This window comes from Bos indicus x Bos taurus, chromosome 18 (assembly GCF_003369695.1).
Source record: "Bos indicus x Bos taurus breed Angus x Brahman F1 hybrid chromosome 18, Bos_hybrid_MaternalHap_v2.0, whole genome shotgun sequence".
In the NCBI taxonomy this organism is placed as follows: domain Eukaryota; kingdom Metazoa; phylum Chordata; class Mammalia; order Artiodactyla; family Bovidae; genus Bos; species Bos indicus x Bos taurus.
In genome coordinates this window covers 31584387-31612187 of record NC_040093.1, presented here as the reverse complement: position 1 = coordinate 31612187, position 27801 = coordinate 31584387, and the positions used below count along the sequence as shown (strand labels likewise).

General features: G+C 53.1%; 1 protein-coding gene across 5 annotated transcripts; it reads right to left on the bottom strand.

The window, feature by feature from the left end:
* Nucleotides 1-1493: 1493 nt before the first annotated feature.
* TK2 (thymidine kinase 2, mitochondrial) lies at nucleotides 1494-27791 on the bottom strand. Of its 5 annotated transcripts, XM_027516377.1 has the most exons (11): nucleotides 27542-27749; nucleotides 26634-26671; nucleotides 21383-21457; nucleotides 19264-19317; nucleotides 18608-18697; nucleotides 16417-16490; nucleotides 8461-8549; nucleotides 7816-7895; nucleotides 4544-4624; nucleotides 4062-4128; nucleotides 3324-3411 (listed from the first exon to the last, which is right to left on the bottom strand). In XM_027516377.1, the coding sequence occupies exons 1-10, from the start codon at nucleotides 27687-27689 to the stop codon at nucleotides 4063-4065; spliced, it is 795 nt and encodes a 264-aa protein (XP_027372178.1). In that variant the 5' UTR covers nucleotides 27690-27749; the 3' UTR covers nucleotides 3324-3411; nucleotide 4062. The 5 variants fall into 5 exon arrangements, with proteins under 5 accessions (XP_027372182.1, XP_027372179.1, XP_027372181.1 ...); XM_027516381.1 differs by lacking the exon at nucleotides 4062-4128 and having other exon boundaries at nucleotides 1494-3411; nucleotides 27542-27791; XM_027516379.1 differs by lacking the exon at nucleotides 7816-7895 and having other exon boundaries at nucleotides 27542-27773.
* Nucleotides 27792-27801: the final 10 nt, after the last annotated feature.

Genomic DNA, 27801 nt, shown 5'->3' with positions numbered 1-27801 from the left:
GCTGCAGGTACCCTAAAACAGCGCTTACCGACATGCGTTCCAAGGGACACTCACACCTGGAAGTTAATAACCCCCTAAACGAGGGGTTCTACTGTCAAATGAGTCTGAGAGTCCCTGACTAAAGCAAATTTCAGAAGGCATTTTTATTTCAAGACTTCCTGACTTTACCTAGGCTAACGTACTTTGTGCAGCTCAGAGAGTACCCAGATGGTGAATCTCAAATTTGCTGGACTACAAAACCCTCTTTTCCCAGAGTACCTATTACTATGACCCCAGACACATGTGTTCCGTGAACCTGTCTTGGAGAAGAAAAAGCCAAAAGATGCAAAAATTCAAGAGGACAGCATTAAGTGCTAATACCCATTCTGATCCCACAAGCTTGGCTTTGTCCTAGCTTCTGTTTAATGACAGCTTTGGCCAAGTTCACCATCTTATGGAAACTAGAGGAACACAGAGTTTACCCCAGCCTCAGGGGGGCCACGGGGTTGGGGTTATTAAGAAAAAAAATTGTATTCATTGACCCTGGCCTTTGGTAAGTGAGTAATCCACTGCCGAAGCCCACTGGGTGCAATATAATTGTTGTGAGATTCTCAACGGTGGAGGCCTGACATTTCCAAGAGCTTGTCCATTATTTTAATAACTGTTAACTCTTCAGGGTGCAGAGGCCAAGGGAACAAGTGTTACTCGTTCCGCAGATAATATAAGCATTTGACGTGAGCTCCCCCACCTGGCTCCAGGAAAACAAGGGTGATGCAGATTCAATAGCACCCAAGGGTAGATAGGTTTTGAAAACACCTTCTACCTGCTCTCAGAGCAATAAATACCTCAATCCTGCCTTCCCCAGGTGGGACGCTGGGAGTCTGCAGGAATCCCAGGAAGTGTCTCGACCACGCACTCCCCAGGCAGGGGGGCACTTCTCATCTAGGTGAGAGGTTCTGGTGGAAAGGACGCAGGAATGGGAAAAACAGGCTGGGTGACATCATTTCCCAGAGTCCACGTTTAGCAAGGGGCTCCTGAGACCTCCACTGTGGGAGCCCACTGGCCAGTGCTGAGGACATCACAACACCAGGTGGTGAGGGTTGGGTGATGTGAAAGCAGAAGGGAGGGGAGGAGGGGCCCAGAGGCACCACGGAACTGAAACCAGGCTGTGTGTCCAGCCTTCCCGCTTGCCTGTCCCCCACCACCGAGGTCTCTAGCAAAATCCAGTTAGAACGTTCCAGCTTATCTTAGTTGTGCAAAAGTCACCATCCACATCTGAATTTAGGTGTGAATGGTGGGGGAGACAGGGCAGTGTGCCTGATGCCAACACTAGACAGAACAGGAGCTCCAGAGCCATCTGGACGGTAAGGCCCTTGGAGGAAGAAAGCCTCAAACCAGGAAGTCAATCTGGGGACAGAAAGGCAGAAAGAGGCTGGGACCCGATGGTCTTGAGCCACCACACCAGCCCTGGACCACCCACAGCTGCACTTCTATGTGAAGGAGATACACACTTCTATCTTTTTGGGGTTTTTTTAATCACATTTCCCCCCAGTACAGATTCTCAAATTGAGCTGTGGGGAAAACTGGACCATTTGTCTGCAAAGTCCCAAAGCTGGTCCCAGCATGTCCAGGTGCCTGGTAGCAGCGGTTGCGCTTCCTGCTGGTCCATCACTGGCGTCTAGGCTGAGACACATCCCCGCCTGTGCAACTGGCCCAGGATCAGTCCCTCCAGGAAGGGCCAGGAGCCAGAGTGCTGCCCTCCAGGCGCTGCCTCTGGGCCCGGTTGCCCTCTGGGCGCTGCCTCTGAGCCCGGTTGCCCTCCGGGCGCTGCCTCTGGGCCCGGTTGCCCTCTGGGCGCTGCCTCTGGGCCCGGTTGCCCTCCAGGCGCTGCCTCTGAGCCCGGTTGCCCTCCGGGCGCTGCCTCTGGGCCGGGGCCACCTGTCACCAATTTCCATCAGCAAGTTGCGTGCACCGGTGCCTCACTCACACGGAGGCTGAGACGAGGCCTTCCAACCTTCAGGCACACCGACCGCCACTCGGGAGAGGCTGAGGCCTGTTCCCCCAAGTTCATAATCAATCCGTACCCCCACGTCCGCACTCAGCCTTCTGGAAGCTCTCTCCACCCACCTCCGAAGTTCAGGAGCTCCAGTACTCCAAGAGCCTTTGCTTGCAAGCCCCATCCTTCCTGTCCAGATTGCCCTCGGAGAGAATGTTCTTCCTGTCTCTTGCTGCTACTTGACTCAGGAGACAGCTGTGCCTTTAATGCACTGTTACAGCTGAACACAGCTAAGACAGTCTCTGAGCTAATAAAGATAGTTCACGCTCTGTGGCCCGCAGTGTCCCCTTGGATGGAAAAACATTTCAAAAAGACTTAAGGCCACTGGTGTCTCTCCCCTGGGCCACAAACTCTGAGGAACTCCAAGGATAAAGCTCATCATGCAAGCCACTAAGGAGGGAGGGAGCCTCAGAAGCCAGGCTGGCAGCCCCTTGCCCCAGCGTGGCACTGGGCACACCAGCCTGGGGGGCCACAAGCCACTGCCCTGACAGGTCATCAGCAGCTGCTCAGGCATGACCTCTGTCACCAAGGAGACCGAGCACCATTCAGGAGCCAGTGCATAGCTCTCCTAAGTCGGGGAAGTCCTGATGAGGTGTTAAGTACCATATTAGCCTCACGCTAGAGAACGGATGAACGCTGGGCTCAAGCCAAACGTGGCACAATTTTGTGAAAGTCAAATGCCAACTGCCCTCAAGGACGGCTCAAACCATGAGAAAGTGATGATGCCAGCTGCACACACAGTTGGCCCTCCCCATGCACGTCTGAGAGTCTCCAGAAGGCAAGGCGGGGCTCTGGGATGAGGCAGGCTGGGGCAAGAGATGGGCTGGGAGTCCCCAGAAGTCTGAATGGTGCTGACTCCACTGTCACTGGCCGTGTGACCCCAGAGAGTCTCTTAGTCTGTGTGAGCTTCAACTTCCTCCCCTGGGATGGAAGACCATTACCTCGCCCTCCTGGATGACCTGAAGGGCTAGAGACCATGAGCCCAGCACAAGTCAGGTGGAACTTCCCTAGCTTAGAAGGACCCAGCGGTGGGAAACCACCAGAAGAAGCACCAGGGGAACGCAAGGCTGTGCCACCAGAGGGCATGGCAAACCCACTGGTCCCATTTACCCACGAGGCCCAGGATCCCAGGATGAAGACACTGGGAAAGGAGAGAAGGCCAGAAGGAAGACAACTGTGGGCAGACACAAAGCCCTCCTGAGAGTGGAGCTTTCCAAACTGCTCCTAAAAGCTAGCTTGGCAGCAGCAGGCATTTCTCGGGCATGATCTTTCCTATCCTATGGACCAAGCTTCCGATTCTCCAGAGTTAGGATTCGGTGCCGGTTTTGTTCAAAGAGTTCTAACATTTTCTGCATGTTGTGGTCGGCCTCGATCACCTGGAAATGAAACACAGGGGTCACAGGGCTGCACCTGACATCAGCGTCCTCCTCCCTTCACAGGAGAGAGACAGAGGCAGGCAGGACGAGGCAGGGAAGGGCACACAAGCCCACGGTCACAGGCAGGAGGACAGGGAGGTCAGAGCCAAGCCACAACCAGTTCTAGGTCAATCCACATTCTCAACTGTATTTTCACTTAAGAAACCAGGACAGTCGTCCGCGAATGCATTTTTTTCTCATCATTTTTTATCACCTACTTTTCTATAAAGAGGGGAAAAAATAAACTCTCTAGAAAACTCCAGTAGAGTAAGATCTCACTTTCCAGCAACCTCACTGCCTGGAAGAGCCGTGAGCGCAGTGTGTGAGCAGCCCAGACAGATATCCCCAAGGCCAGGCACACTAGTTGGTGCACAGGCCCCCCTCAGTTCCCACGCTGCACACACACTCCTAACAGTTCACGGGACCCATCTGCCCGCCTGGAGAAACTCTGAGCAGGAGCAAATCAGAAAATGAGGGAGAGGGAAGAAGGGAAACACTGGGCAGAAGCATCGAACAGTTAGAAACGGTGAGTGTCAGCAGGAGAAGGTGCATACAGGGAAAGCACAGGGGCCCAAAGGCATTAGCAGTCGGGGGCACACAGTCCTACACACCTCAGCACCTCCTAAGGGCATCACTGTGTGACGGACCAGAACAGCAACTGACGTTCCTTCGGATGCCCTGGGTCACCATGAAAAGGTGCAATGAGGTTCTGGGCCAGCCACCCCCTGGGGGACGGACAGGTGCTTCAGGACGACCACCATCCCAAGCAGTTAAGGCCAAAACCCAGGTCCAGGGGCTCCGGCCATCTGGAATATTCCTCCAGGGACGATGCTGGATAAGTGAGACGCTACTGTGTCACGGGTGTGGTGGCACGGGGACACGTCACCTTCTCCCAGGTGTGTTCAGCTCACTGAGACTCAATCCAGAAAGGGAACTGAGAGACAGGGTTCCTTCCACCCTCCCTGCTTCCTTCTCTCAAATTCTCCAGCTCGGAGGGACTTGGTCCTTGCTTCCCCAGACTGCAGACTGGCCGGCACGCCCGCGGGTCATTTCTCCTTCTAGAGAATTTTTTTGCCCCCTCAGGGGAACTTACCAGAACGGGGGCTGCCACGGGGAAAAGGCTCCCTTTGATGAGCCACTCCTCGTACAGGTGGTGAATAGCATCCAGGTACTCCTGTGGGGGGTGGGGAACACAAGAGCTGTCAGGAGCAGGGAGGGGGCAAACCTCTCCCCTTTCGGGGCTCAGGGAGGTGAGGGAGGGTCAGTGAACACGGAGCACCAGCCTGGACAAAGGAGCCTGCGACAGCCAGCCTGACTCAGGTGGGCCAGCATGATCGCAGCCAAGCTCCCCGCCGGCCAGCCCCGACGGCACAAGTCCACAGTGTCCCTCCAGGGGCTTCCCTGGTGGTCTAATGGTTAAGAATCTGCCTTGCAATGCAGGGGACACGGGTTTGATCCTTGGTCGGGGGAAGATCCCACATGCCGCAGGACAACTAAGCCCGTGCGCCACAGCTACTGAGCTCACATGTTACAACTACTGGAGCCCACATGCTGCAACTACTGAAATCCACGAGCCCTAGAACCCATGTTCCCAACAAGAGCAGCCACTGTATGGAGAAGCCCACACACCACAACTCGAGAGCAGCCCCCACGCACTGCCACTAGAGAAAGCCTGCTCGCAGCAACACAGAGACCCAGAACAGCCAAAAATAAGTAATTAATTAAAAAAAAAAGAAGTTATTTAAAAAGAAAAAAAATGCCACCCTCCAGCATACTCGGCTCCACTGGCGCTTCAGACACACCTTCCTACCTAGCTGGTCTTGTTTTCTGCCACTTCCCCGTCAACAGGGCCATCATGACTTCATGGGGGCCTGGGAAGCCTCTGAACCCTCCCTCCATCCATCCCACCAAGAGGACTGCAGCGGCCCTCACTGGCCCAGGAGCCCTGCTCGGCTGCTCCCATCCCAACAGGCAACTCGTAACCTATGGATCCTCGAAGCCATCAGGACCAACTTCAGCTGGCAGACAAGGTGAAACCCAAGGGAAAAGAGGCCCAGCCCTGCCTCAAAGGCAACCAGAGCAGGACTGAGTGGCACACTGAAAGCGAAAGTGAAAGCCGCTCAGTCGTGTCCGACTCCGTCACCATGCCTATGTCTATGCAGTTCTCCAGGCCAGCATACTGGGGTGGGGAGCCTTTCCCTTCTCCAGGGGATCTTCCCAACCCAGGGATCAAACCAGTTCTCCCGCACTCTCCTGCAGGTGGATTCTTTACCAGCTGAGCCACAAGAGAAGCTCAAGAATACTGGAGTGGGTAGCCTATCCCTTCTCCAGTGGATCTTCCTGACCCAGGAACCGAATTGGGGTCTCCTTCACTGCAGGCGGATTCTTCACCAAATGAGCTATCAGGGAAGCCCACGCTGCTGCTGCTGCTAAGTCACTTCAGTCGTTTCCGACTCTGTGCGACCCCACAGACGGCAGCCCACCAGGCTCCCCTGTCCCTGGGATGGGTTGCCATTGCCTTCTCTGGAAGCCCATGCTTGTTGCCAGCAAACACCTCCTCCTCCCAGCCCCGAGGCTCTCAGGTAAAATGCACTGCTGCCTCTTTATCCACTCACGGGTTCTCTCTTGGCAGCAACAGACATGTCTACAGACCTTGTCAAAACCATTAAGACAATGTTCTGGATAATGACTTGGAAGGACTCCGGCCTTGTCATTTCTTCCAAACATCTGGGTCACCACACAGAGCTGCCATGCCCTGGCCGGCACAGTCCAGCCCCACCACGTTACACCCTCCCTCTAGCACTCCTGTCTCCAGATTGCAGAGAAGCTGCTCAGACCAAGGCTTGGGACTTCATGGCCGGGATCTACCCTCCTGGTGCCCAGGCAGGTCTCTGGAGCTGCACTGGCTGTCTAGACCCCAGTCTAGCTCACCCTGAGCTCAGACTCCCATATCATCCCAGGAAATGCTTGCCCAGCCTGTCTGTTCACCTCCAGTGGCATTCACACAGGACATTCAGTTCAATATTAACTGAGCAACCCCTAGGTGCCAAGCTCTGGGACACATGGTAGGGATGCAGAAGGGGTAAGATCTAACCTGAAAAGGTTCGTGGCAGCTTTGTAAGGGATGGGGAGCAAACACATAAACAGTTTCAGAGTATCTGTCCTAAGGGCTGTGACCATAATGAAGCACAGAGGCTGGGGAAGCATAACAAAGGGAAGGTCAGGGAAGGCTTCCTGCAGGAGGTGATACCTGAGCTGAGCCTGGAAGGCAAAAGAAACTGCTATGCAAAGAAACGTGTGTGTAACTCATAGTAGGGGGCTTCCCTGGTGGCTCAGCTGGTAAACAATCTGCCTGCAACGCAGGAGACCTGAGTTTGATCCCTGGGTTGGGAAGATCCCCTGGAGAAGGGAACAGCTACCCACTCTAGTATTCTGGCCTGGAGAATTCCACGGACTGTATAATCTATGGGGTTGTAAAGAGTCAGACACAACTGAGCCACTTTCACATGGTAGGCAGTAGGGAAAGAGTGTGTGTGTGTGTGTGTGTGTGTGTGTGTGTGTGCGTGCGTGCGTGCAGTAGGGAAAGAGTGTGTGTGTGTGTGTGTGTGTGTGTGTGTGTGTGCAGTAGGGAAAGTGTGTGTGTGTGTGTGTGTGTGTGTGTGTAACCACAACTAGTTCTTTACAGCCAGAGCATGAAAAGGCGGGGAGTGGAAGGGGATGAAGCCAATCACGCAGGATCGGGATGGCACGCTACAAGTGAGGACTGTATCCTAGAGAGTGGCGAGGCACTGAGGGGGTGGGGTTAGGGAACCGCATGCGTGGTGTTCTGTATTGGACACCTCGCTGAGCAGCCGTACTGGGGCTGGATTTCTGGGGGATGTGAACAGTGAGGGACCAGGCCAGGAGAGCGGTGCAAGCCGGTTGCGACAGCCTGACTAGAGCTGACGTGGCCCTGAACCAGTACCCGGAAGGGCAAGGCACTGGACAAATACCAGTGAGTTCCACCTCCTTGCCGGGCACAGTGACAAGCCCTGGAGATGCAGAAGTGAGCAGGCGGGTCTGGGGGTGAGAGGGCACAAAGGCGTGCCATCTTCAGGAAGTGGACTGGAAAAGCCCTGGGGACACCCAGGCAGGAACTGGAGAAGGGACAGCTCTGAGCGTGGCGGTGCCCACCACTGAGTCCGGGGCCACAAGAAGTGAAGCAGACTCGAACATGCACAGGGTCTCCGGCCTCAGAGGAAGTCAGAGTTCACCCTCCCACATGCTCAGTTCCTGTTTCTCTTCCTTCGAGGAGGGCACGATGACCTCGCAGAGGGTGGGGTCAGACTGGGATGCAGCCCCTTTCCCAGGGTAGGGGGCTCTCACCAGTGGGATGACCTTCTCCTCCTCCCTGCATCTCATCTTCAGCCTCTGGTAACAGGTCTCAGGAGTGGTCCGGAGATAAACTGAGATTTAAAAATATATATACATGTGGTTTTCACTGCTCCATTCAAAGCTTGGAAGTGAAAGTGAAGGGTGGGAGGAAGGAAGGCACAGGGGCAAGGCGTGCAGAGAAGCATCTGCCCGCAGCGCTCAGCAGGGGATGCAGAGCAGCTGTGCGGCCAGACAGGCATCTGACCCTCGAGGCGACTTCCGTTGTCTTCCTGTGTCACAAGCCCCACAGGGTCACTGTAAGGCTGAATCAAGTCCTGTGTGTAGACAAGAGCTTAGCACAGGGCCCGGCTCCTAGCTGGTCTCAGTAACTGTTCAGGTTCCGTCCCTCCTCTCTTGTGAACTAAGAAAAACCCATCACATCACAGAGGACCCAGGGGAAAGCAGTTTGAGAAACGTAGGCTTCTCCAGGAGGAACCAGAAGCCTGGTTCTATGTGCCCTTGGGGAGAAGGTTGAGTTAACACAGGAAAGAATCACCTATAGAGAGGGCCCCACCCACCACCCCTGCTGGTTGGGGGCCCAGCCAAGCATATCCTCGGTGGGCCCAGGGGAGGGAGGCCGGGGAGGGGCCATCTCACCTATCAAGTCGATGGACACGTCGATGTTCCTCACAATCCAGTCAAACCATTCCGACAGGACCACATAGTCCACTTCGGGCATTTTCCCACTGTAACGAGAGTTGCGAGGGTTTTATTCTCCTACGAGATAGCTCCTGGACTACGTCACTCCCCCCAAAACATCTGGGCATGGCTTCTGCTGAAAGGGCACTGCCAGGGGCACCAAAGCAGAGTGTGATCACAGGACACTGGGCGGGTAGTGACAACAGGGACCCTAAACGCCTCCAACCTCCCGCTCCCCGGGACGGTTCGTGGTACCAGGCTGGCCAATAAGTTTGTTTCCATAACACCTCGTGAAAAACCCAAACAAGCTTTCTGGTCAACTCAATAAAATGCAGCAAGTGTCATGGCACTGCTTGAGGGGAGAAATTCAGGCTTTGAACTCTAAGCCAAGGAAGGGGCTATAAAGCCTGTCCCCAAAGCACAGGGACAGCGCCCAGGCTGGGAGGTGGAGTAGCAAACCCGTCTCACCTTTAGAAATGTATTTTACGGAAATGATAGTGGATGCCCACTGTAGCATTCTTTGAAAGACAATGAAAAACTACATCATGGTACATCTATGTAACAGAAAAACCATGCAGTCACTGAAAGACGATGCTATAAAATAATACTTTATGACACGGAAAACGCTCACAATCAAGTGCTCATCATTCAGTGAAAACAGCAGGATATAAAACTGTTGTATATGGCTTGACCCAACCATATTGTCAAGGGTATTCATCCACACATTCTGAAAGAAGGCGGGAAAGAAAACCACCAGAACGTTAACACAGCTTTTCTTTGAACAGTAGGACTATTGGAAACGTTTCTTTATCCCTTTCTGTGTTTTCTAAAACTTAACAGCATAGTAGCTCTCAAATCGCGACTTCACTTTCATGCATTGGAGAAGGAAATGGCAACCCACTCCAGTGTTCTTGCCTGGAGAATCCTAGGGACGGGGGAGCCTGGCGGGCTGCCATCTATGGGGTCGTGCAGAGTGGGACACGACTGAAGCGACTTAGCAGCAGCAGCTCTCAAATCAGGGAACAGAATGGGGGTAAGAATTACAACATATTTAATGTGATAACTGGAAAAGAAAGAAAGGAAGGGACTTCCCAGGCGGTCTAGTGGTTAAGGCTCTGTGCTTCCAATGCAGGGGGCGTGGGTTTGATCCCTGGTCAGGGAACTAAGTTCCCACATGCCACACTATTCAACCAAAAAAATTAAAAAGTCATAGTAATGATTTAAAAAATAAAATGCTATGTAAGAAAGAATGCCTGAGAGAGAGACAGACCCAGCGTCTCTCCTCTGCCCTGGTGGAAATGAGCATGGAAGAGGTGGAGGTAGGGGCAGCAGCTGGAGGAAACAGACCAAGAGAGGAATTCGGCCTTTCAACATCCTCCACCAGTCTTGAATATCATCCTGAATGGACCCAAACTGGAGATGACAAGGCCAGCTATGGGGGAGTAGCGGTGCCTGAGCTGTGTGTAGCTGGGGGAGCTTCTCACTGTGTGTAGCTGGGGGAAGTGGGAGAAGAGCCTGGGAGAGAGTGGTCTGCAGCAGCCTGCCCAACTCCCCACCCGCTGCCCTGCTGCCAGGTGCTGGGAACTGCCTCCCACCTGGGGCGGGGGGCAGGGTGGGCATGGAGAGAGGCACTCTGGGGATGACAGGCTTGAGCAGCCTTGCCCGGGGGCCCAAGTGACAGAGCACAGCAGAGACTGGGCGGGGACTCCTCCTCTAGTGCTCGAGTCCAGCCGATGCCATCAGGGTGAAAGAGCTGCACCTGGCCAAGCAGCAGAAAAATACGCACTGCCAGGGGTGGGGGGTGGGGTACCAGTGGGCTCCCCTGGTAGCTCAGATGGCAAAGAATCCACCTGCAAGGCGGGAGACCTGTGTTTGATCCCTGGGCTGGGAAGATCCCCTTGAGGAAGAGATGGCAACCCACTCCAGTATTCCTGCCTGGAGAATCCCCATGGACAGAGGAGCCTGGCGGGCTACAGTCCATGGGGAGGCAAATTCGGACACAACTGAGCGACTGAGGACAGCACAGCACCAAGCAGACTAGTATGTGAGGACCCCCACTCTGAATGAGTGGGGGAGGCTTCGAAGGGGAGTGGGGAGGAGGAAGTCCTGGGACACTGCAGAGGGGACTAAAAGTCAGGTAGTAAAGGTACCAACTTTGTGATCACAGGCTCTCTTCCAAGACTGCCAGGCTGGCATGGTTGCCCATTCCCCAATTCTTTTTTCCTATCTCCTTGGGCTTCCCTGGTGGCTCAGAGGTTAAGTGTCTGCCTGCAATGCGGGAGATCTGGGTTCGATCCCTGGGTCAGGAAGAGATCCCCTAGAGAAGGAAATGGCAACCCACTCCAGTATTCTTGCCTGGAGAATCCCATGGACAGAGGAGCCGGGTGGGCTACAGTCCACGGGGTCACAAAGAGTCAGACACGACTGAGCGACTTCACTTTTCACTTTAAAAGTAGCCCGGGATCTATTCAGGGTCCATCCCACAGGCCTGAGTGTTTACCTTCAGGGCAGACCAACTGGTCTCAGAGACATGCTCTCCCTGGCCAAAGTGAGCTGATGGATGTAGGTCACAGGGGCCCAACCTGAGCAGTGAGACAGGAGGGTTTGCTGGAGTTTATGATAACCAGGCTTCCTCACTCTTAGAGGAAAGCACTGACGAGATACCCACCCTGTGGCCAGCAGATGAGAAGCCCGGTTCCGCAACAGCCATTTTGTCACCAAGAGGGAATCACATATTGACACAAACCAGATAGAGAGTGCTGAAACAGAGAACAGCACTTTGCTGTTGTTGTTCAGTCACTAAGTCGTGCCTGAATCTTTGTGACCCCGTGAACTGCAGCACGCCAGGCTCCTCTGTCCTTTACTATCTCCTGGAGTTTGCTCAAATTCATGTCCATTGAGTCAGCGATACTATCTAACCATCTCATCCTCTGCTGCCCCCTTCTCCTTTTGCCTTCAGTCTTTCCCAGCGTCAGGGTCTTTTCCAATGAGTCAGCTCTTTGCAACAGGTGGCCAAAGTATTGGAGATTCAGCTTTAGCATCTGTGCTTCCAACTGAAACAGCACGAGGGCCACTGAATAAAACCAACCCCCAAGTCTAATGTTAAGACAGCCGGTAACAACCTCAATGTTCACGCTACTCAAGCTGGGCTGCAGCTAGCTGCAGCTTAGAGTATTTGATATTCAAAACACCACACCCCTCTTCTTGACGTGTTTTCCTTCTTGGGAGCAAAGCTGACTCCAAGCACATGAGGATTTGCAAAAAGGAAGCTGCTGATCAGCTCCACCCCCTCCACCAAACACATGGCCTGGGGGACACAGCACAGACTGGCAACTCAAGGGTGGGGGCAGTGGGCAGCATGGAGGAAGGTTACCCCACAGTCTCCACATTACTGACACTGGACAGTGTGGTGTCAGACTGCCCGAGGACGTCACCGCTGTCTGCGAGGCTCTGTCAAATCCCACAGCTGGGAGGATCCCCTTAGCTGTGACCACCAAACTGAGTCACAATTCAGGACACATGTAGCACAGTGCTAACTAAAACCAAACCGATCGACACCACAGAAGTGTCACGTGTGCAGCGAGGCACACGGAGATACGGGGATGGGGTTCATTCCTGAGGGGTCTCTGGAGCCTGAGAGCTGCTGCTCCAGGGGGTCTCAGGACACCTCCTGGGTTGCCCAGGAGAACCCAGGGCTGAGGGCAGACAGAGAAAGCAGGACTTCCTTTCCGGAAACTCTCCTTGGAGGTCCTCCGTGCAGGTGGCTCCAGGGCAGCCTCCCTGAGGGCAAGATCCGGAAACTCTTCCAAGATTGCCAGGAGCCATTTGCTGAGGGCTCCAGGACTTGGTGGCTTGCCTGGTGGCTCAGAGGTTAAAGCGTCTGCCTGCAACTCGGGAGACCTGGGTTTGATCCCTGGGTTGGGAAGATCCCCTGGAGAAGGAAATGGCAACCCACTCCAGTACTCTTGCCTGGAGAATCCCATGGAGGGAAGAGCCTGGTAGGCTACAGTCCACGGGGTCGCAAAGAGTCGGACATGACTGAGCTACTTCACTTCACTTCACTTCAAGGACCACTGGCTGCTGGCTGAGCTGAGTGAGGAAATGGGAGCTGGCTCCCATGATTCTGGGGGATTTCAGGCAGCAGACATTGTTTTACCTGTATCTAGTTTTCCTCCTGGGACTCTGCCCAGCTCCTCCTGTGTCTGCCTCAGGAATGGGGTACCCTGAATCACTCCCAAGGCACTGCTTTTATTTCCACAGAACACACAGAAGGGGGAAACCTCTCTGCAGACCCACCTACTGGTGAGCTGAAGGGGTTTCACCATGCCTTCCCCTGATCCCAAGGAATAAAATTTGAGGTCCTGGGTCCACAGGAATCCTGCTGACTGGTCTGTTTGGCACAGTTTGTTGCCACCTTCCCCCTGAGGTCCAGAGAGCCCCTGGTTTGCACAGCACAGGTTAAATCAAAAATCACAGACTCAAATGCCAGCCTCCTGTACACATTACTTTCTTCACAAGACCTTGTGCGGTCAATGTCCGCCCCAATTTATAGATGAGGATAACTGAGGCCCAGAGAAGACTGGCCTAATTCTGTCTGAGAAAGCCTGGCTCACCATGGCCCCCAAACCCATATGTCCCCAGTTGCATCACTCGCCCCCATCTCCCATGTCCCAGGGCATATCCAGAGTCTCTCTGGCCCCAGCCTGAGGAAAGCCACAGCTCTCAGGCCTGTGACTCAGGCAGTGAGTGCCCACTCGGGACTGAGTAAGGAGGAGCCCAAGCCCAGGACCCACTGGGGTGGTGGGACGACCTGCCTGCTGTTCCCAACGCCGGGCCATAATGGATGTCCCTGGCCCCAGCCCCAGGTGAGCCAGTGTGTCATCTCCCCAGCTGGGCCCCACTCAGGCCCCCTCCTTCTACTCTTAGAAAACGCCAACCAGGCAATCCTGTAAAACCTGTGTGCTCAATGATTCCGCCCACGGGGCCGGGCCATACAACGGCCTGCGTGGCCGCCTTAACTGCCGAGTCTTCCTCTCCACCTTCAGCTGTTCATTCCAGCACAGTTGCCCACACCTCAGTTCTTTAGGTCCTTTAAGTTTTTAAGGAGACTGTGGAACCAGAATCTTCCTCGTTGCCAATTAACCCCTGGTGGCATAATTGCACGTTCTGCCTACCCCAAAGCCGCTGGGGTGGGGATGCGGGCCCAAGAGGCGGGTCTCTCCGCAGGGAAGCTCCTCAATTGTCCCAGGCCCAAAAGTTAAGAAAGGCCCTCCGGACATTTTGCTTTAGGGGTTAGAATTCCAGTATGTGGGCTTCTCTGGGCACTCAGGCCTGCAACTGTAATCAGCAAGGCCAGGCCTGTCCTATTTCCTTCCATCCCAGTCCCTCCAGACTCCAAGCCAAGGCTGCCAGGGCTTCGAAGAAAGGGATCAACCCCAAGGCTGAAGGGGCAGCAGTAAGGGCCGTCCCCACACAAGCTCCCAGGTAGGAGCCAACATCCCACACAAGCCGTCTTGTGGTTCCCAGCACCCAGTCGAACTCCCCCGGGCGGGGGGGACCGCAACATCCTATTCTGGGTACGAGCAAAGGATCCAGTCAAACCCAGCCCTAGATGACACTTGATTTAGGCTCACGGTGATAGCAGTCTGTATTTGCGAGGAGCCAAAACCTCTCCAAACGTCTGCTCTCACAGTACCAATTCACTGGGAAGGCCCGCTGCACGGAGAGTAACTGGGTTTCCACCTTCCTCCCTATCATCACTTCTTTAGCTCTGGCCAGAACACTGTTGACCAAGCCTGCAGAAAGAAAACCCTGAGCGCGGATGACATCCAGAGACCCTGAGCGCAAAGGGACTACAACAAAACCCCCGGCAACCAAAATCTGAAGCCACAAACATGAAATGAAGAAACCGCAGGTGGTGCAGGCAAATGAGGAAACCCTGACCCATGAAGAACTTTGATCTTGGCAGGCCGCCACCCCCCACGCCAAAGACAGCCGCTCACAGGACTGGGCTCTTGCTTTCACCACCCCAAAGGTCCAGGTGAGGCCCCAAGGAAGCCACAGGGGCAAAACTCCCAGGGACCACCAAACGCTCCCCTGCCCCCAGCGACATCTGTGTGAGGGAGTCTGCTCTCGAGAGGGCAGAAGACAAGTAAAACCGCAACAAGGGGCCACTGGAGGGGCTCCCTCGTCCTCCTCGCTCCTCTCCTCTGCCCATCCTCCCTGTGGCAGAGGCACTAATGAGCAGGCGCAGAACAGAGCGAAGAGCTGTGTAAATCTAGCAGTGGACACCCCTGCTCCACGGACAGCCAGGCAGCCAAGGCACACACGGGGCTCCAGCATCAGAAACGCCGCCTGCCGGAAGGGCAGAGCCCACAAGAAAGTTCTGAGGACTAAGGACAAAGCCAGTCAGGACTTGCCCTGGCTGCCCACCCTGACCCCACAGCACTGAGGAGGCCTGAAGGGGATCCTTGGCAGCTCGGGACCCAGGGAGAAGCCTTTATGGACCCCTCAGAGGAAGGGGTGAGAAACGGCTGGGGGACAAGTCTGGCTGGAGAGCAAAGACCTGCCTCAGGCCCCGACACCCAGCAGGAGTTAACAAGTGTCACCCAGGTGCCAGCTCTGTGCTGGGTCCCAGCTAGGCCAGCAGACCAGACATGCTCCTTGTCTTCAAGGAGCTTACGCTCCAGTTGGTGGGGCATGTGACAGACAAGAAGTACATGTATTTAAGCTAAGCTGCATGAAACTGCCATTTTCATAGGTCACAATTGGTCAAGTTTTAACAATTTCATATGGTTCAACCTAATCAGAAGTTGTCTTAAATACTATGAAGGAAACAAATAGAAAGAAGTGATTTTCCCTGGTGGTCCAGTGGCTAAGACTCCATGCTCCCAATGCAGGGGGCCTGGGTTCAATCCCTGGTCAGGGAACTAGATCCCATATGCTGCAACCAAAGATTCTACATGCCATCAATTAATTAATCAATTTAAAAAAAGAAAAGAGTAACAGACTCAACCCATCTAGACAAGGGGGTTGGGGCGGCTGGGGAGAGGTGATACGTAGGACCATAGTTGTAGATGGGAGAACCAGGGAACTGGGGTGTACAGAGTGGAAGCAAGATACTGGGACCAGCTCTGAGAGGGATGAAGTTCAAGGCAGCAGGAGGCAGTGACGTGGGGGAGATGGCAAGGAGAAGGGAGCAGGCACACAGCTACCAGGAAGGGAAGGGCGGGGAAGAAGCTCAAACTTCAGACCCCAGCCTGCAGCCCATTTCCCCCAAGACCCCCAAACATCAGCAAACAACTGAGCACAGGAGCGGAGGGCCCCACACCTCTGAGGCTGCAGCACTGAGGGTGCCCAGCCATGTCTGTGTGGTGGAGTCTGCTCCCACGAGGACAGAAGACATCCTCGAGTGAAATCGCAACAAGTACCATGCACGCCATGCTGGACTGACGGCTCTACTCGCTGCACGTCTTGTCCCACTCTGCCACGTAACCCACAAGGGCCCTGCCCCCTCTCAGACTGGGGTCAGCTGGTGTGACCTGCTTTGGCCAATGGAGGTCAGCCAACATGAAGCCGAGACCTGAGAAAAAACTAGCACTTCTGCCCTCTGGCCACCGCCACGGGAAGTGAACGCCCAGGCCAGTTCACCAGTCCCAGGAGAGGATCAGCAAGCAGACGAGAGATGAGTCACCCCAGTCACCCTCCCCGGGCCACCCCAGACCTGCCAAACCCTGGATGCGTCATCAAGCCCAGCCAAGGTCAGCAGAGCTGCCAGGCTGCCCACCCTGGACAGTCGAGCCATCAATATGGTTGGTTGCTATACCATGTATCTGTCAACTAGTAAATGAGTTCCAATTTTATTTCTAAAAATTTAATGGTTGAATAAATTATCGATTGTGCAAACTACGATACCTTCTGTACAAGTTTTCTACAAAAACGTATCTTGCACTGTAAATGGACCGCTCCATCAACCGTACAGGCAACGTCTAAAAGAAAACAAATGTTATTTACTAAACTCGAGCAGGAAGGTCAGGAAGCCTGGAACAATAACTGTTGCTCCCCTGCCTCTGGTCTATGCTGAATACAGAACTGAGATGCCACCGGGGAGGGGTTTGGGGGGGGGTGGCGGGACAAAGAACCATGTGTCCAGCCTCCTTGGCCCTGGACCCTCCCTACGCCCTGAGGCTCGGTGGTCAGTGCAGCAAGGCAGGGCGGAGAGCCTGTCGGTTGCAGCCTCTTTCACGGGAGGGGTGCGGCTCCACTGGACTATGGGTTTGGGGAGTGCTAGAAAAACTGCTAAGTGACGCCCGGGAAAGTGGCGGCAAGTGCGAAGTGCAGTAACTATTAATGACCCAGCAGGTGCATCCACTGAAGCAGAGGCAGAGCTTTGAGGGGACAGGGTGTGGCTTTCTGCAACCCCAGCAGCAGGCTCGCCAACACCTGCCTTCACTCAGGGCTGCTGGGGATCATGCAGTCCTTCCTAACTGTAAAGACCACGCCCCACAGCAGGGGGGAGGACAACACTGACGGCGCCACTCTCGGCCAGCAGGCTCACACCCTCCAGAGGCCTTCCCTTCGTCCACGGTGCCCCATTGGGAAGGGCAAGGTGCCCTGACTCCAGACACTTGAATGGGTAAACACTGCTCTCGCTCAGCCTGCCCATGGCACCCACTGGGACCTGGACCCACAAATCAGAGGCCGATTCAAAGCCACAACCTGAGTCAAAGCCATGTCCTCTCTCTCCTATCTGTCCATCCGTCTTCCTTTCTATTCTTCCATCCTCTCCTTACTTCCAACTCTCTCCTACCCATCTTTTGTAGCTCCCCATTTATCCCTCTTTTATCCTCTTTCCTAGTCTATCCATCTCTCTCTCTCTCTGCCTCCTTCCTGATACATTTCATTAAACAGAGGAACACACATATGGCCCATTATATGTAGATATAATGGACACAATTTCTGTTTGCAACTGAGTGCCCATTCAGGAAAAAGTAAGGCGAGTGCCAGCCTCAGATCCTCTGACATGTAACTTTTAGACAGATCTTTGGGCTTCCCTTGTAGCTCAGCTGGTAAAGAATCCGCCTGTAATGCGGGAGACCTGGGTTCAATCCCTGGGTTGGGAAGATCCCCTGGAGAAGGGAAAGGCTACCCACTCCAGTATCTTGGTCTGGAGAATTCCATGGACTGTGTATAGTTCATGGGGTCGCAAAAAGACGGACATGACTAAGCGACTTTCACTCACTCACTTGGGGAGATAGAAATTCAAACAGTTCTGCTTGTATCTTTTTTCATTTTAAAAAACACACAGATTTGTAGAAGGATGAGAGCTATGGCTGCAAGTGCCCAGCCCTGCATCAAACCAAGTGGCTATGTCAAGAGACACTGGCCGGTGGATGTCCCGTCTCCTGTAAGGAGAGCCTCCAAAGCCAGTCTCTCATGCTGGGCTGCCATTCTGAACCCCAGGTGCCAATCTGGATCTCCTCAGAGCCCCTGTTCATACCCTCCGGCTGATGAAAGGGGCCAAAGCAGCCATCTTTGTGCCCAGGCGATCTTCCCCAATACCTGATTGGCCCAGGGCTGGACACCTGACCCAAGCTGAGCCAATCAGGTTCTTTCTCTCAAGAATCTGAACCAAGAACGTGAACAGGCCTCCTGAAGGTTAGGTCCACGGTTCTCATGCAAACAAACACGGCATGCGTTAAAATCACCTGGAGGGCAGGATAAAACCCAGATTGCTGGACCTCATCTCCAGAATTTCTGATTTAGCGGGTCCAGGATGGGGTCAGAAAATGTCGTTTCTAACAAGTCTCCAGGTGCTGCTGCAGCTCCTAGTCTGGGGACCACACTTTTGAGAACTGAGTTAAAGGGCATTGAGCCCAGGAGCCAGCAGGTCATGAAGACTTGGGCTCACGTGGCATCGTAGCAAGTCCTTGGCTAGCTGAGGGTGGGGCTGGGGGGCCTGGAGCCTGGTCCTCAGAGAGCAGCGGGACTAGAGACCTGGACTCCAGAGACAGAGAAGGCTGAGCAGCTCCTTGTAAGGTTTCCCTTCCTGGCAACCGAATGCCCCTCATCTGATGAAAATTGAAACCAAGCATCTGAGACGTACCTGCGGACGAGTGTGCTGGTCGAGCATGGTGAGCTGCACGTACGTCTGCAGCGTGAAGCCCCATCGACAGGCATCCTGGTACATCAGACCCTGTGGGGTGGTGGGGGTTGGGGGGAGAATGCAGTGCTGTATCTGCAGGACTCCCTGACTGTGGACCCAGACCCCACCCATCCCTTTCTAGCAGCCAGAGCTGAGCCTTCTGGCCGGGAAGGAGGTGGAAGGAGCACAGGCACATTATAGCCCCTGCTTGCTGGGTCCATCCTTGGCAAAGTGCACGGGGTAGCTTCAGAGGGAGCCTGGGGCATAGCCAAGTGCAAACCCCAACTGGAGGTTTACCAGGGAACCTGCAAGGAGACCTGGGTTTCTTCTAGGAGAGGGGTCGGGGTAGAATGAGCAGCTGGAGACTACTCCCCAACCCCTACCCCACAGAGCTGGGCGAAGCACTTGCGAGAGTTTGGGAGCACTGACAGGAGGGCTCTACGCTCCCTACGCGCCCAGCCAGGCCTCAAAGAACCTGGACCTCAGAACACCAACCTGCCACCGTTTTCCCTCTGTCCCCTCGCCCGGTGCAGGGCGGGGACACACCTCGTGCACTAGCACCGCCGTTCCCGTACACTTGAGAAGCTGGTGGTTCACACAGGAAACCGCACACTCACCAGCGGATTATGGCCTCGGACATTTCTCCACTTGGGCACAGGCTCTGTTAACACCTGCCAGGAGAGAAGACGTCAGAGAGCTGCTGCTCCTCAGTTCTGAGCTCCATGAAGGCAGATGAGTGTTAGGGGTGGGATGGGGACAGAGTCAAGACCTGGGCACCCAGGCTGGGCTAAAATAGTGGAGCAACCCTCCCTGCAAGGTCAGAGCTCCATCTAGACATGGCTCCTGGTGTGACTTCCAGAAAGGATCTAAGACCCACCCTGTCCACCCTGTATACAAGTATACATACATATCCCCTCCTCTGCTGCCATGGGGGCTCCTTGGGGGCAAGGGGAGTTCTCCCAATCACCCCTCCTGTTTTCCATCCTGTCCCTTACTGCCCACCACAGAGGGCAGGCAGGGAGGTGAGAGAAGCCAGGAGGGAGGCTGCTTCATGCAGCTTGAGCCCAGCTTCTGGTTCGGGGGCTCTGCCGTGACCCTGGCAGTGAGCTCTGCCTCCATTTCCTCCCTCTGATCTCTGCACTGGACACACCGACGGGCAAAGGATCATGTTTCTTTTAGTAGCTTCCCTAAACCGTGCAGGTGAGTTCTGGAAAGGATTTAAACGGTGTTCTTGGAGCCAAGACTTTAGAATATACGGGGATATTTGAGGATCTTCAAGTGCATGTGAGCAGGTGCCACAGGTCACAAGAGAGCAAAGGAAAGCAACACATGGGACCCTTGAGGAGGAGCCCCCGCCTTCCCGCTTTGTGCCTTCGCTCATGCTGCTGTTCTGCCCAGTATGCCGCCTCAACTTATTTCACCCCAACTTTCATTACGTGGAAAGCTCATGCATACCCTTCAAAAGCCAGCTTATATCTCTTCCTCTGTGAATCATTCCCAGCCCCCTCCCAACCTTCCTCTCCTTCTTCTGGGTCTTCATTCCATTCCTATCCTGTGAGGAGCAAATGCTGTACCACTCAGGCTCACCAGAGGCTGAGACAGAGGCAGCCTTGACTTGTGCCCCATCTGTGGGACAGTCATTCAACACACACTGAGCATCTCCCGTGTCAAGTACCACACTAGGTACCAAGGATACAGCAAGAGCAAAACACCCCAGCCCTGCCTTCACGCAACTTTAAACCGGCTAGGGAAGCAAACATTAATCAGATCATCACAGAAAGTTAGCACGTATTTTCAAACCCTGAGAAGTAGTATAACATAAGGATACAGAGGGGCCAGAAGAACCTACACCAGGGAGGGTAACCTAGCTGGGGAGGTCAGAGAGCAGAGCTGAGATCTGAAGGGTGGTTTTCTTAAAGCCAAAACATTTTTGTATTCTGTGGAGCCAAACGAGGGCACAGGCCCTGGAGCAGACAGCCTGGGCTGGGACACAGCACCACAGGCACTAGCCGGGCGACTCTGGCCGAGCCATGTGACCTCACTGAGCCTGTTTCCTCCTTTGCAAATGAAGCGATAGTAGGACCTGCATCACAGGGACTACTCTTGGAAGGACGAAATCAATTAGATGATAATGAAGCTTCAACACAGTGCCTGGCATAGAGTACCATCCTCATTAGCTGTTAACCCTCACTGCTGATGGTGGTGGTGTTCATTGGCTCCAAGGTCTTCAGTGAGAATAAAAGTGCTTCTAAAGCCAGGGTGCAGGGGGCAGGAATTTCCCTGGTCCAGTGGTTAAGACTCTGCACTTCCACTACAGAGGCAGGGGTTCGATCCCTGGTCAGGGAATTAAGTTGCCACATGCCACTCGGCTGGGCTGAAAAAAAAATAGAGTGCCAGTGAGAGTTACATTGCTCAGGACAGGTGTGTCAGGAGCCCCCCAGAGCCCCACCTCCCTGGGTCTGAGGATTCATGAGGAGGACTCATAGGATCCAGCATATAGTCATACTCACAGCTAACTACAGTGGGAGGTTACAAAGTATAATCAGCCAAGGAAAAAGGTGTATGGAGCAAAGTCTGAGGAAATCAGGCCCAAGCTTCCAAGGGGCCCCTCCCTCCTCTCACACGGGATATTCTCAATTCCCCCAGCAGCATTTCTGCTGGGTAGGGCTGGTTTGCACCCCTTATGAATCCACCAAGCTTTTGCAGGTCGCTTCAAACCTAGTATGGAAGCCGTACCTCGATGTCTGTTGAGTTGGAGAAGAACTCCAGGCATGTTGTCTTCCCACTGGCAATGTTGCCCTCCACACAGACCTAGCAAAAGACAAATGCATGTTAGGACCAGAAAGTGAGTGCCTGGGGGAGTATCAGGACGAGTTTCTAGGGAAGCGCTCAGGTGAACAGCATAACTTGTTCAGTTCAAGACCCCAGTGTGTACACAAAACCTCCACAGGAAACCCCAAGGTCCAGTTATTAGCAATTAACAACTCAATTCTTCCCACTACTGGCAGGCTCCAGACCCACCAGGCCACCACCCTCCAGGACAGATGCTCCCTTACGTCAACCCACAGACCCCACAACTTGTCCTCGGCCACCCTAGCTCTGCCCTTCCCTAGCTTAATCCCTCAGACTCTTAGATTTTAGGCCAAATGGGATATTACTCAGCCATTAAAAAAAGAATGAAACTGGGTCATTTGTAGTGCTATGGATGGACCTAGAGTCTAACATACACATTAAGTAAGTCAGAAAGAGAAAAACAAATGTCATATATTAATGCATATGTATGGAATCTAGAAAGATGACGCAGATGGGTCTGTTTGCAGGGCGGGAACAGAAATGCAGACATACAGAACAAACGTGTGGACACAGGATGGGGCAGGTATGGGTGAGATGAACTGAGAGAGTGGTACTGACATATAACCTACAGTCTGTAAAACAGATAGCTAGTAGGAAGCTGCTGCATAGCACAGGGAGCTCAGCCTGATGCTCCGTGACGACCTAGAGGGGTGGGATTGGGGGTCTTGCATCTGCTTCCTGAAGGCTTTCCATGGGCCAGGCACTGTGGACTCAGGAGCCAGTCCCAGCTCCCACTGAGCTCATAGGTGTGAGGATGGGGAGGAAAGTAAAAGGGAATTACAAGAAAAGATGCTCACAGTGCCATGGGAGCACAAGGCCAGCCAGCACTGCTCTGGAGAATGTGCCAAAGTTTACCTCCCGCTTCCTCTGCTGTTAGGCCTTCATTCCAACTTCCCATGATTGTAACTGATGCTGTGATGTGCCATCTATCCTTATTTTTTATTGGGGGGGGCGGGGGGATGTTGCACAGCTTGTGGGATGTTACCTCCCTGACCAGGGATTAAACCTGTGCCTCCTGCATGGGTTGGAAGCACAGAGTTTTAACCACTGGACCACCAGGGGATTCCCTATCCTTATTTTTAAATAATAACATTTCATCTTTTCTGAAAACAGATTTTAAGCATTCTCACAATAAGAAATACAGGGAACTGACAAAAAAAAAAAAAATCACTCCTAATTCCAGAGATAACCATTATTTAAATGTTTAATCAGAATCAAACTTTTCAGAGGCAAACAAGTTTGAGCCCCAAAGCCCCCACCGGAAGAATCAAAATGTATATTATCCTATTAAAGACCCTGAGAAATCTGCCATAAGAAAGGAACTTGCTCAGATGTCCAACCAAGTGGGATCCATGCACTTGAGGGAGCAATATCACCATTCAGCAATAAACAGAAATGAAGTGCTGACAAACGCAATAACGTGGATGCACCTCAAAACATACGAAAAATGAAAGCAGCTAGTCACAAGACCAAATGCTGTACGATTCCATTTCATAGAAAATGTCCTGAAAAAGCAAATCCTCAGAGACAGGAAGCAGAGTAGTGGTTGCCTGGCTCTAGGGGAGTGACTGTAAATGGGCAACAGGTTTCTTTTCTGAGTGATGGAAATGTTCTAAAATTAGATTGTGATGTTGCACAACTCCATCAATTTACTAAGAAATCATTAAGCTGTAAATTTAAAACAAGTCAATTTGGGGGTATGTACATAACTTAATAAAGCCATTCTTTAAAAAAAAAAAAAAAAAAGGAACACAGTTTAATTTTAATCTAACAGTCAAAAAATTAAGACTTTTCACTCTCACCCCTCAAATTCTCTCTCCCTCTCCCTCATACATACCCACTGTTACGACTTCCCAACTTTCCTTTAACCAGACTAACAATTTCTTTCCTTCTTTACCCCCAGACAGTTCACATATTATTTCATTTGGATCATACTTTATATATTTTTATCCTCTTCTTTTTTATCTCTTACAAAGTAAGTACTTTCCTAGGTCGTTAAGTATTTTCAAAAATGTGATTCTGGATGGCTGAATAATATTTCATCACATAAGATATACCATGAATTATTGAAATCCCTACTGTTGAATGTTACATTCTCTCCAGTTGCTTTTATTATAAAATTGTGTTGTGATATTTTTGATACAATAAACTGTGCTGTAGTGATCCTTCTTGTACATAAATCCTTGTCACTGGCTCCAATTATTTCCCTTCAATAGACTTTTAGGAGTATAATCAATGCATCCAAGGATACGTGAGTTTTTATGACTGTTGATGATGATGCCAAATTACCCTCTAAAATGCTGTCCCAATTCACACCCTTTTTTTCTAAATGAAAAAGATGGATGGAAGAGCATGTGCCTTTTACCATACTGTGCCAATACTGGGCATATCCCCTCCTCAATCTTCATTCATTATGAATAATAATGTCTGTCACCAGGCAGTGTTAGCCCCTGTGGGTTCTGTACTTTGCCAACACTGTCACAGTGATCCCTGAAACAGTCACAGCTAAGAATTATTTGCATAGATGGGGAAACTCAGGCTCTGAGAGGTTAAGGACTTGTCTACCTCTACTAAAGAGCATAACTGGGGTTTGAACCACATTGTCTGATCCACGCTTTCCTTACTCCATTTCCAAAAGCATTTTTTTTCTGTTAGGGAGGTGGAGCACTTTCTTCTGTTTATTAGCTATTAACAAATTCCCTCAGGAAAACTCCGTTCATATTTTGTTCACTTGAAAACGTTAGTCACTTCTTTTTAACTCAATTTTGGAATTTATTTTGCAATTCTGGGCAGTGACTCACTCCCCAGCTGTAGCTCAGCCCAGATGTTCCCTGTCTAGTTCAATCCCATTGGAGAAGGCAATGGCACCCCACTCCAGTACTCTTGCCTGGAAAATAACATGGGTGGAGGAGCCTGGTAGGCTGTAGTCCATGGGGTCGCTAAGAGTCGGACACAACTGAGCGACTTGACTTTCACTTTTCACTTTCATGCGTTGGAGAAGGAAATGGCAACCCACTCCAGTGTTCTTGCCTGGAGAATCCCAGGGACAGAGGAGCCTAGTGGGCTGCTGTCTATGGGATCGCACAGAGTCGGACATGACTGAAATGACTTAGCAGCAGCAGCAGCAGCAGCAGTTCAATCCCATGGGATGTCCCATGGGCACCTGAATTCATCACTCCCCCAATACCCATTTACAGCTTCTGTTTCCATTCCTGTCTTCAGGAAAGGCTACACCATCTACCCAGACATTCAGGGCCTTCTTACCTCACCCATCAACTCATAACACCTCTCCAACCCTTCTTGTGGGAGCAGCCTTCCTGCTGGCCTTTCTGCCTCCAGTCCGGCCCAGCCAGGCCCCCTATTCCCTATCTATGGTCCACCACCTCTTCCTGAGAGGTAAACCAGATCACATCCAGTAAAGTCTTTCAGTGGCTGCGGGTGCTGGGATCTGCCTCCAGGCCCTGTGCCGGACCAAAGGCTCTCCCCAGCCACCTCTCTGGGACGACCACAAGCCTCAGGCTCTCATCCCTCTGTGACTCGTCCCTGCAGTTCTCGCTGCTCCAACACTCCAGCCTTGTCTTGTCCTCTTTCTCCCAGGAGGCCTCGAAACTCCCCAAGGCTACCCTCAGTCATCCTCGAGAAGCTCTGCCCCTACTCCCTTCGGCTCTAGATCCACCATTGTCCTGTTCACACTGTCTCCCCCATCAGACCAAAGGCTCACCAACAACACAGGCTGCTGGAGTCCCAGGTCCACACGGGAACTCAGAGGATTTGTATAATTAAGAGCCTCTCTGGACCAGACTGCAAGCTCCACACCACTTCCTATGGACCACCTACTGTGTGTCTGGGGGATATCAGACCACACCCAGAAAGCACCAAGGATAGGCCTGGCTCACAAAAATGCTAGCTCAATAATTAATAGCATCAATACCCACCTGGCTCGACTTACCAACCCCTCCCCCAGCTGTGGTGCCTGTCGCCATACCCTACCGCATGTTTAGTTTCAACAAACTTCCATAAATCTCAAGCATTTTCATCACCAGCCCTCTCCATGTGACTGCTCTCCGTCCCAGGCCCTCTCCATCACCTCAAATACCCCCAGGGGGCCTGCCCACACCTTCCACCCTCTACAGACCCCAGCCAAGGTACTCCTGCCCACACCCACCAAGTAACTCCCTCTCCATCCATTATCTACCAATCTGCAGCTCCCTGAGCCTCTGGGCCAATGGTGACCAAAATACTGCTCCACCACAACCAGCTAAAGGTTTAAACACCATGGGCATGTCCAGTTTGACCCTCCTTTGACCTTCAACCTCATACCAGGCACAATCCCACCCCAGAGCTGGCACCTCGAAGTCACTGCACTGGCGGAACCCATGTCTGTGGACCCCCATGAATTCTTCGTCTCCTCCCACTCACCTACCCTTCTCAGCATCAGTGGTCTGGGGGCAGCAGTCAGAAGACCTGCCTTCACGGTCAGGTTGTCAGCTGCTAGCAGTCAAACTAACCTTCCACTTTACAAATCCTTTTGTAATCATTCATCTATTCAAGTTAATAGTCCAAATTCACCCAGAGGCTATGAATACAGGTATTCTCCTACCTGTGCGGATTCTTAGCAAAGACACACCAGAAACTGTTAACAGAGGTGGTCTCTGGGGAGGGAGCCTGGGGCCCAGGAGTGGACAGCTCTTTATCCCTGGAGATGCCCTTGTATTTGCTGTTTGGTTTTTTTTAATGTGCACATATTCCTTCACGCTTCTCCTCAAAATATGTATTTTGTGTGTGTGTGTGTGTGTACTACTACTACTACTAAGTCACTTCAGTCGTGTCCGACTCTGTGTGACCCCCTAGACGGCAGCCCACCAGGCTCCCCCGTCCCTGGGATTCTCCAGGCAAGAACACTGGAGTGGGTTGCCATTTCCTTCTCCAATGCAGGAAAGTGAAAACTCAAAGTGAAGTCGCTCAGTCGTGTCGGACCCTCAGCGACTCCATGGACTGCAGCCTTCCAGGCTCCTCCGTCTGTGGGATTTTCCAGGCAAGAGTACTGGAGTGGGGTGCCATTGACTTCTCCCGTGTGTGTACTACACATATATAATCCTACACTGGAGAGAGCGCACGTTAGAGAGAGACTTACCACTGATTTTTTCTCTTTTTCATTTTCTCTATCTTTATCTAGAAAAGAAAGGAAACCAATTTTTAAACGCGATTTTAAATAGCTCACTCTTCGGTCATTGTTATGCTTGCTCCCTGGCCTAGAAATGTTTTCCAGTAACACCTGGGACACTCCCTCAGTGGAGGGAGGCAGACTGGTGTCTATGCCTTGAAACCGAAACTGCCGCCCTGCCGCCCGGATGCTGTTGGCATGTCTAGGCCACCAATGTGCTCAGCTTTGTTCACCGAGTATATTGTGCTTTCCATTTTCTACACATTTTATATTTATGACCCTCACTGATGGGTGTCCAGCCAGTTAAAACGCAGAGTGGCCTCCACTCGAAGCTCCCGGGTAGGAGAGGTCGGTGGGTATGGACTTCGGCACAGGACTCAAGTTTCTCCTGCAGGCCCCGGGGCTGACATCGCGGCCCACCCAGCCCACGGCGGGTTCTGAGGTGCCACTGAACTCCAGAACTTGGCTACAACGGGGGCTCTCATTTCTGAAGGGCAGGGTCTCCAGTCCCAATGGAAAAGGGAGGGCATTGAACCTAACCGACTCCCCCATCCCCCGCTTGCTGGCACCTCCCCCAAGGCCAAAAGAATGGACCCAGGAATGGCACCGGAAACCTTCGGGGAGGAGGTTCTTTCCACTCTTTAGAGGGTTCCGCAGCTCCGAACAGGAGACGGGCCCAAAGCCCCACCCGCTACTGCCGGCCAGGGTCCGGGGCACCTACCACCGACCGCCCCGCCCCTTCCCCAGGCCGCCCAAGGAACTCCCGGGGCCCGGAAGGAGGGGTTTCGGGTTCACGCAGGTTCCGCGAGCCAAGGGCGGGGAGTGGGGCTGATAGCCGCATCCGGGATGCCTGCAAGGGAAACTGAGCGACGCGTTACCCCGAGGCCACGCCCAACGCTGCGCCCCTTGCGACCCTGGGCAGGAAGCGGGGCTCCCGGGCCCATCGCGGCGCAGCACCCGGAAAGCCCAGCTCCGCAGCGGCCGCAGCAGCAGAGACCGGCTGCCGGATGCCACAGGCCCAGCCATTCTTCCTGCGCGGGCCTGCGCCAGCGCAGCCGGGAGACAGGGCCCGCTCCGCGCGCAGCCCGAAGCCCTAGCCTGCCCCGCCGCGCCCCGCCCCGTCGACTCTTAAAGAGAC

What these genes read in the sequence shown, in the direction of transcription:
- TK2 (XM_027516381.1), bottom strand. Translation starts at nt 27,689, where the DNA reads ATGGCTGGGCCTGTGGCATCCGGCAGCCGGTCTCTGCTGCTGCGGCCG. An exon ending in AAAAAGAGAAAAAATCAGTG is followed by an intron (nt 21,458 to 26,633) that starts GTAAGTCTCTCT and finishes GTCTTTTGCTAG; the next exon opens with GTCTGTGTGGAGGGCAACAT. An exon ending in TCCGAGGCCATAATCCGCTG is followed by an intron (nt 18,698 to 19,263) that starts GTGAGTGTGCGG and finishes ACCACCCCACAG; the next exon opens with GGTCTGATGTACCAGGATGC.